At 39.4% G+C, this 10115-nt stretch overlaps 1 protein-coding gene across 1 annotated transcript in view; it reads left to right on the forward strand.

Moving 5' to 3' along the window:
* ATP11C (ATPase phospholipid transporting 11C) overlaps window positions 1–10115 on the forward strand; it is a 134298-nt gene that overhangs the window by 72167 nt on the left and 52016 nt on the right. Inside the window, exons 20-21 of the mRNA XM_007951727.1 lie at window positions 1142–1244; window positions 2408–2553. Coding sequence (XP_007949918.1) covers window positions 1142–1244; window positions 2408–2553 — 249 coding nt within the window. The remainder of the gene's footprint in view (window positions 1–1141; window positions 1245–2407; window positions 2554–10115) is intronic.

Below are 10115 nucleotides of genomic sequence, written 5' to 3' on the forward strand. Positions count from 1 at the left end.
GTCTGGCTGTCTACCAAACGTATCTTCTTTGATTTGTCATTATCTGCTATTATCAAATAGCATTTTTGTGCTATTTAATACAAGTGAAACCTGACTAAATTGTGTTGAAAGCAAAGATTGAAGTGGCTTAGCCTCATATAAATTATTTTAAATCAGTTTTGTTGAAAGTGGATTTTATTTATGTTAATTACTGAGAGCAATCGGGAGGACAGAAATTTTGCAAGGTGTTATTTAGCTACTAAATTATTGAAGCTTTGTAAGCACTGCTAGATTCTAAGGGGGTTTTGAGAGTTGACACATCAAGCAGTCATTATCTGAAACATAAAGTGGAAGGGCAGCTGCTTACCCAATATACTTTCCACAAATAACTCTGCCAGGAGAAGGTTTGGGAAAAACTTGGAAGCAAAAGTGTTCTAAGACAGGGTGAACATTTTATTCAGTATGTAGCATACACCCAGCACTGAGTTAGATAGTATCATTGACATACCCTGAGGAGACACTCGGAGAGTAGTAACAGTTTTTATACACATCTTTGCATCTTTCTGCAAATCTCACCAACTTTATGATGCCCTCTTTTAAAGTACAGCCATCTGTATGTAGGAAGGCTCAAGCCATATCGAGCAGCAGTAGGAGATACAATGAAGATTAGTGGATTGCCTCATGGGAGCCAGAATCTAACCTTAGATAAATTCCAGGGAATAAGGATCAGGGTGCACCTGGGGAAGGTAAGGATGTCAGTAGGGAGGAGAGAGTGAGAAATGACCAAAAACCAAAAACATTGTTCTCTGACTTCCCACTTTTCTTCCAATGCTACTCCAGTTCCGTTCTCTGGCATCCACTGGCAAACATTCAACATCTCATCTGAAAGGACACATGAAGCAACAACAAAAGAGGGAAGCCTAGGAGGCCAATTTTTTGACAGTTCATATGTGCACAGAACTAGAAACAAGTGGGCACTGGTATTACATTTTGAACAGCTGTGTTATTCTTCATCCGAGAATTCTTGACTGTTGTGCATATGTGCCCAAACTCTCTGAAAGGCCTCCATTTACAAGTATGAATGAGTCATAAACCCCAAATGTTGTCCAATCTCACATTCTGCTTTGACATTTTCTATACTTCTTTTGTATTTAATGTTTAGATTGTCAGAATGGTGAAGAATTTAAAAGGCAGTCCAATAACACTGTCGATAGGTGATGGTGCCAATGATGTTAGTATGATCTTGGAATCCCATGTGGGAATAGGTAAGAAACATCTACTGAGATGACAGCTGTAAGGTATTAGTATTGCTTCTAGGTAGAATGGTCTTATATTGTGGAGAAATTGTTTTGTTTGCTCATCTTGAATTTGAATTTGGGGATGATAATTTTTAAGTGAACAAAGGGCCTCATCTGATCATGGAACATACCTATCCCAAGGTCCTACTCTCAATGGGAATGTGGTAATACAAAGTGAGGGGCTATTTTTATATTGGCCAAGTGAAGTGAATTTCCCAAACCTACTGGCAGCGCAATTGATTGCTTAGCTCTGACTTTGACAGCATGCATGAAATTGTATTGATTTTCCTCTCCTGGCTAGACTGCCTGCTTATGTCGCTGCACTATATCTTTGGAGATATTTAACTCCTGGGTACCAAGAAATGGTCATTGTTTGACTGGTTTTCCACATGACACTCTTAATGGGTGGTTTAGGCTATAGTGCTGAATTTATATGTTGATGTGCAACGACAGCTTTTCTGCCACCTGCATCATTTTTTCCCTGTCAGGTTACTGTTAGGCAGTAATCCTAATACCCCAGCAAGTTTGTATGTGTGGGGGGTTGTGGGGGAGGAGGTGTGGAATTAGAATCTTGAGAATCATTGTACTACAGTTTAGATTCCCAAATTCTTCTCTCCTATTGGGAGTTGCCCTATTTGGTGCAGAACTCTTTTAAAAAGTTTTATTCATAACTTATCCAGTGTGGAAATGGCCCAAAGCTACTTGAGTTCATGGAATACTTTGGCTACTACTTGAGTTTCATTCAGTGAAAAGATTTTGAGCTCTTAGAACAGAGTCACCTTAATCTAGTCCTGTGACATACACAATTAAATACTTCTAAGTAGTTTCAAAAGGTTTTTCAGGTTTAAATTTTTCCTCCGGATATTTTTTGCCTTGTAGTAATTAACATAATGATTCTATTCCATTGTTTCATATTGTGTTAACTGATACATAGCTGCAAATTAAACTTGGTTTTCCATTTTACTGGAAAGTCTCAGTGCTGCTTTAAAGAAAGCACTTTTGGTTTTTAGAAAAAGGTAAAGTATAAAGGTGAAATATAATATTTAAGCAAGTTTAACATATTAAAAGAAAAAATCAGAGGGCTACTTATTCTATAATATACTCACCCAATAGAGATATTCTCTTTTTAGGCATTAAAGGCAAAGAAGGTCGCCACGCAGCCAGAAATAGTGATTATGCGGTTCCAAAGTTTAAACATTTAAAGAAACTGCTATTGGCTCATGGACATCTGTATTATGTGAGAATAGCACACCTTGTACAGTATTTCTTTTATAAGGTATGTGATGGGATTTTGATAATTTAACTGATGATAGTTTAATCCAGTATTGTCTCAGTTCATCATCGTTTTTGTTGTTTTCTTCCCCCCTCTAGTTTTAATTTTTCTTGTTGTCTTATCACTGCAATTTGCAGCAACAAACCAGAGGTGGTCTGTTTCATAAATTAGGAACCAGAAATTTCCTTTAATGCAAGAGATTTGAGATAGAAGTTTTTAAGAAAATTTCATTGAAGTATAATTTACATTAAATGTTCCCATTTAAAGTGTCTAGTTCCATGAGTTTTGACAAATGTATACATCCATACAACCACTACACCAATCAAAAAATAACACATTTCCATCACCCCAGAAAGTTAAACTATAGTTTAAGCCACTCATTTTATGCTTAATAAACCTAGCATATGTGAAGGTGAAGTAACTCGTCTGAAGTCTGCAAATCTATAGGCCAGAACTTGATGATCTGTTCTATGTTGTGTTCAGTAGGATTTTTTAAAAACAATTTATTTTATTGATTTGGGTGAGTGTTTACAGAGCAAATTGGTTTTCCATTCAATAATTCATACATATTTTGTTTTGTGACATTGATTGCAATCCCCAAAATGAAATAGCACTCATCTCACTTCTTCCCTGCATTTACTGTTTCCATTTGTCCTCTTCCTGCCTTCTGAGTTTTGTGCATGGGCAAAGCCTTTTGCTCTTGTATGATTGATTGTTCTAATGAGTGCATCCCTTCCTTTATTATTGTTCACTTTTTATAGGCCTGTCTATCATTTGGCTGAAAGTTGAGCCAAGGGAGTGATTTCAGTTCCAGGCCTGAAGGGTTTCTAAGGGTCATAGTCTCGGGGAGTCTACTAGTCTTCATCAGATCAGTAAGCCTGTTCTTCTTTTTTTTCTTTTTTTGTGATTTGGGTGAAAGTTTACAGAGCAAATTCATTTTCCATACAGCAGCTCACATACACTTTGTCTCATGACATTGACTGCAATTTCCCACAGTGCAACAGCTCTCTTCCCACTTCCTCCACGTAGTTGCCTCTTCCCTGTGTCCTTCCCTCCCATGCACTCCTGCCCCCTGAGCTGTTACATTTTGCATTTAGCTGTCTTGTCTCCGTAGTCATCTTTAATCTGGGACGGTTTCTTCCTTTGTCTTTCATGATCTTAATATGTTTGAAAAGTATTGGCTGGGTAGTTAGTGGAATGCCCTTCAATTTGTGTTTGTTTGATGTTTGCTCATTATTAGATTCAGGTTATGCATTTTGGTAAGGATAGCACAGATGTGATGTTGTAACCTTCTTAGTGCATCATATTAGCAGATAAATGTTCTTGATGTCTCTTTAATGGTAATGTTAACTTTGACAACTTGATGTAAGTGGTATTTTGGAGGTCTCAAAACCCCTGAAGTTTGTTCTGTGTAATTTTTTTTTCAATTTGTATTGTGATTTGGGTGAAAGTTTACAGAGCAAATTGATTTTCCATACAGAAGTTCATACACATTTTATTTCATGACATTGACTGTAATTCCCCACAGTGTAACAGCTCTCTTCTCACTTCCTCTCCATAGTTTTCCCTTCTCTGTGTCCTTCCCTGTCATGACTCCCCCCCCACACCCCAGCTGTCTTCCTGTGCAAACACTGCCCTTCTGTTCTCCCACAATAGATCGCTCCAATGAGTGTGTATCTACCTGATGTAAATGTTCACCCCATGTGCCTGTCTATTGTTTGGCTGGAAGCCACAGAAGTGAGTGCAGTTTCACACCTAAAGGGTAACTAGAAGCCATAGTCTCAAGGGTCTGACCAGGCTCTATTAGACCAGCAAATCTGGTTACTTTAAAATTTTTTTTGTGATTTTGAATTTTGTTCCACATTGTTCTCCCACTCTATCTAGGATCTCATGTAATTTGTTTAAAATAAAAGAAAGAAAGAATTCCACTACTAAAATACATATTTTATTCTGTGAGTGTGGTAGTTAAGGTTATGTGTCACCTTGGTCAGGCCTGGTTTTGAGTGGCTGGGCAGCTGGATGTAGTGATTCCCCATGATGAGACTGGCAATCAGCTCCATGGTGGAGTCTGCTGTGAGCAGTTGAGTAGTTGCCTTAGGGATGTAGTCTGCTTCCAGTATATAAGAAGACATTTTGAGAAAGGTCCCTGAGCTTTTTGGCATGCTTGGACCCTGCATGTAGCCAAGTCTTCATTTAGTAGCCTGCCATGTTGATTGATAACCTTGGGAGTATGCCGTTTTACTTGTTGACCTTGGGTTTGTCAGCCTCAGCAGCTGCCTGAGTTAAGAGAAGTCTCTAGCTTCAGTGGTCTGGGAGGAAGAGGCAGAGCTGAAGCCTGCAGTTGAGTGGCCTTCACCCAGCCCCTAGAGCTGGCACTTTGAACTCTGACTTCTGACCTCCTAAACTATAAGAGAATAAATCCTGGTTTGTTAAAGCCATCATCTACCTGTGGTATTTCTGTTAGACCAGCACAAGATAACCAAAACAATGAGTTAACATCCATTACTATTTTAGTTCTCTAGTGCGGCTGTAGCAGAAATGCCGTAACTGGGTGGCTTTCACAAACAGAAATTCATTTTCCCACAGTTTAGGAGGCTGTAAGTCTGAATTGAGGGTGGTGGCTCTCGGGGAATGCTTTCTCTCACTGTCAGCTATGGGGAAAGGTCCTTGTCTCTTTTGAGTTTCTGCTGGTTGGTCTTCCTGTGGCTTGGCATCTCTCTTTCCTCATCTTTACTTCTTTTGCTTGCTTCTTTAACCTCTTTTATATTTTAAAATAGATTGATCAAGACATACCCTCTACTAATCCTGTCTCATTATTACAACAAAAACAACCCATTCCCAAATGGAATTATAACCACAGACATAGAGGTTAACATTTACAACACATATTTTTGAGGACACAGTTCAATCTATAACACTATCATTATTTATTTTTGTTACTCAGATTATCATAGATTTGTGTCCTTTCAACATATTCCCATCATTTTCTGAAGTTATCTTTATTTCCTGATTCCACATGCTGGTCCAGGCTCATCTTGTGTGTTTCCTGCCCCAGCCCTGCATTCAGATATTTACCTAAGGAACACAAGAAACCAAAAACCAAACTCACTGCCATCCAGTCAATTCTGACCCATACCAACCCCCTTGAGTTTCCAAGGCTTTAAATCTTTACAGAATCAGACTGCCTCATCTTTCTTGAGCAGAGTGGCTGGTGGGTCCAAACGATTGACCTTTTGGTTAGCTACCAAATGCCTTATGCACTACACCACCAGACCTCCTTACAGAACACAAGGGTTTCTTTTATTTGAGAATGGTATGTAAAAACTAAGATCTGGGTGGTAGTTACACTCGTTGCTGCTAGGCTGAAGTTCTAGGCCTTCTCAGTGGACAGAGGTTAGAAATAATATATATAGGTATACACACAAGTCTCTTTAGGTCTGTGTATAATATGTGTGCACATAAATATGCACATATTGGACTGGAAGCGAAGGTATCAGCATGAACTCAATATGTGAGCTCAGTTTATACTGATGTCTTTGATTGCATTCTAACCCCAAAGAGTAGTCTTTCCCTTTTCCTTAGATGTAGTTCCTTTCTCCGGCAACAAGAAGCCTGGCTCTCATCATCCACAATATATTTACTGATTTGCTCAATCCTAGAATACACTTGGGAGCTCTGGTGGTCCAATGCCTAAGGCATTTGACTGCTAACTAGAAGGCTGGTGGTTCAAACCCACCAGCCAGTCCTCAAAAGGAAGACTGGGCAATCTACTTCTGTAGAGATACCGCCTCAGAAACCCAAGGAGGGGTCGCTATGAGTCAAATCATCTCAACAGCAGTGAGGTTTTTTGTTTTTTTAAGAATACACTTAAAGCAGTTCCAGATTGGCTAACTCATATTCCTGTGAAAAACAAACCAACTGACTTCAGGACACAATTTGTATACAGTTCTTTTTGTCTTTGGCCTTAGAGTATATAGTCAAAAAATTTTTTTCCCTAAACCTCACTGTGGTTATGTCATTTATTTGTGATAGAATTAGCTTAATCTGCTTTGGTTTATATTCCAGATTAGATCCCTATCACCAGTGGTGAATTTATTTATTTATTTGGTATGTGAAGCACTAACACTGTTCTAAAAGTCAGCCCTGTACCAGAAAGTGTACTCAATGATGTGTCCCCTGTCTTTCAAGATAAGGTTTTCTGAGCATGTCACTGATGAGTTAATGTCCTAAAAAATGAGAATTATCCAATAGTAACTTTTTTCAAACGTTTCTTTTATTTATATATAATTCCTTTTCTAAAATAAAATTTTTGAATTGATGTGGAATTGTCTGTAAGCATACCAACAGAGAGAATTAGTGGTAACCTTTTGTTATTTGGCCTTGTGATGATCTTATTTCTTTACAAAATAAGGTATGTCCACATCATTTTTATATACTACCATTTTTTTGTTTCTAATTTTTTACTGAGTTAACATAAAATTTACCTTTTTAAAGTATATATAATTCAGTGCCTTTTAGTATATTCACTATATAATTCCAGGTCATTTCCACCCCCACCCCCCCAATAAAAGGAACCCAAAACCCTGTACCTACTAGCAGTAGTCCCGATACGTAGTTTTGCACTTTGCCTTTTTCACCAAATAATATTTTGTGAGCATTTTTTCCCACTGAAATATTCATGTAAAACACATCAATTGTACAGTATCCACAGCCCCCATTATTAGACACTGAGGTTTTTTCTCCCAGTAGTGTCTTGGTTTTCTTTTCATCAGCCTTGGTGCAAACTTTTATCTACCTGGGAATACAGTTTATCAAATGTCTTCTCTAGAATCCTGTTTGTAAGTATAGTATCGAGTGTATATGTGCTAGTTGTTAATGATTCAAGCCATTATGGTATTTGAATTTCATATGCTAACTTCACAAGAGGGAAAGCTCAGTACACCTTTTGGTTTCTCAGTTTCTGTGACCAACCCCAAGTCTTACTAACTTTATAGATTTTTTTCTTTTTTTAAGTAAAGAATATAACTGTGAACCCAGATTAACAGATTTGCTAAGACCCTGCCAGCCAGTATCATCTGGCAGGTGTTACCATCGCCATTTAAAATAGGAGTAAACAGCAGCTCAGAAAGACTATTTGGCTTGTCTTTGTTTTCCCACCTTGGGGGTGACAGAGCTGGGTCTCTGTCATAGGTTTATTCACTCTTAGAGTCCAGGACTTTTTCTACATCATAGTTAAGGTGTTTCAGGCCTTATACTGAGTATCTTACAGCCCCACGAGGGGTTAAATGGTTATATTCTCAGTCTCCCCCAGTAGAATATTCCCCTGAAGATTTCCCATCCAGATCTACTTTGTAATCTCACCTTCCTGCAGAGATTTAGTTTGCCTCTGTAGCTTTTGGCCTGCAATTTAAGCATCTGCCACCAGATGGAAGGAACGTTCTGTTAAGGAAGACAAAAAAGACCAACATTAAAATGGTTAATGCTGACCAGACTCACTGCCGATTCCAACTGACAGCCACCCTATAGGACAGAGTAGAACTGCCCCCATAGAGTTTTCTAGGCTGTAAATATTTACAGAAGAAAAATGCTACATCTTTCTCCCATGGAGCATCTGGTGGGTTTGAACCACCATCATTTTTAGGTTAGCAGCCTAACACTTTAAGCACTGCACCACCAGGGCCCCTTTAATGTTAACCAGTGATCAGTAATTGATACTCTGTTCTCACTTTAGGGGATTATTTGTGTAAATGATGTTTTCTCTCTTCATTAAGGTCTCTATGCCCATTATCATCTTAGTTATTGTCTTAGTAGTATTCCTTTTTTTCTATACTATCTATTGTCCCAAAATGATTTCTTATAATTTCAACCCTCTTTACCCGAGCTAAGAATAAGAAGTCTTTCCTTCCTCTTAATCTTTTTAATTTAAAAAATTTTTATCATGGTAAAACACATATAGAATTTTTTCATTCAACCATTTTGAAGTGTGCAATTCACTGACATTACTTACATTCACCATGTTGTGCAACCATCACTAGTATCTATCTCTGTAACATTTTCATCACCTGATACAGGCACTCGATACCTCTCAAGCAACAACCTTTTACTCTAGCCTTTAGCAACTACCAATAAACTCTTCTCACTGTGCCTTTGCTTATTCAAGATATTTCGTGTATATGTACCACATTTGGTTTATCCATTCATTTGTTGATGGACACTTGAGTTGTTTCTACCTTTTGGCTATTGTGAATAATACTTCATTTTGACCATTGATGTACAGTTGTCCATTTGGGTCCCTGCTTTCCAGCCTTTGTGGTGTATACCTAGGAGCAAAATAGCTGGGTCATGTGGCAATTGTCTGCTTAACTTTCTGAGGACCCACCACAGCACTGCATTGTTTTACATATGTACCAGCAAGAGATGAGGGTTCTAATTTCTCCACATCCTCATCAATACTCTTTCTTTCTGATGATACCCATGCTTGTGTATGTGAAAAGATGGTATGTCAGAGGAAGCTCTTCTTGCCTTCTCTCTTGAGTCCATAGTCCTTGTGTAGTTCAGCTAGGTTAATGTTTACAAAATGCTACTTTGTCCCTCAGAAACATCGGATGTCTCTGCTTTGTCTCATGATTGATTATTCTGGCTTTTAAGGCTCCCACAGTCTGGCCCAGGTATCCAGGTGAGGAAAGGGAACTTAGGCACGCCCAAAGCAGCAGGGCGGGAGAGCAGGAGAAAGGGGATAACAAAGCCAGGAACCCAGGCAGAGGAGCAGTCAGCCGCAGGAATCCAGGTGAGGAGAGGAACTCAGGCACGCCCAAAGCAGCAGTGCGGGAGAGCAGGTAAAAGGGATTAAAAGCCAGGAACCCTGACAGAGGAGCAGTCAGCACAGTCAGCCACAGGGATCCAGATGGGGAGAGGAACTCAGGCACGCCCAAAGCAGCAGTGCAGGAGAGCAGGAAAAAGGGGATTTAAAAGCCAGGAACACTGACAGAGGAGCAGTCAGCCGCAGGGATCCAGGTGGGGAGAGGAACTCAGGCACGCCCAAAGCAACAGGATGGGAGAGCGAGAGAAAGGGGATTAAAAGGCCTAGGAATCTGGACATAGGAGGAGTCAGCCGCAGGGACCCAGGTAAAGGTGGTACGAGAGGTTTCCAACAGGGAGACAAACTTTTCTGTCAGTTTGTCCTGCCGTGGTGACGTTTTGATGTGAGTTTTGAGGCTGAGCCACTGGTGTTTCAAACCCAGCAGGATGCACATGGTGCACAGGCATCAGCCCACCTTACAAACTGAGACAGATTAGGAAGAAAGAGGAGGCTGTCCACGTCTCAAAGAATTGGCCAGGGAAAACCTAATGAATAGAAAAGAAATATTGTTTGATACATTACCATGCAACTTTATGAATATTCTGGTTACATTAGGACTGGGTAAGAGCTGCATCATCTGAGTAAACTCAGCTTACTCCTATGGATAAGGTAAAGCTTTCGAGACCTCCATTTGCTGATGTGGAACCACTCAATTTGAAGAGAAACAGCTGTAGACATCCATTAATCATCGGAACATGGAATGTAC

The sequence above is a fragment of the Orycteropus afer genome, unplaced genomic scaffold (genome assembly GCF_000298275.1).
Source record: "Orycteropus afer afer isolate SDZICR_OR568_19922 unplaced genomic scaffold, OryAfe1.0 scaffold00310, whole genome shotgun sequence".
Taxonomy (NCBI): Eukaryota; Metazoa; Chordata; class Mammalia; order Tubulidentata; family Orycteropodidae; genus Orycteropus; species Orycteropus afer.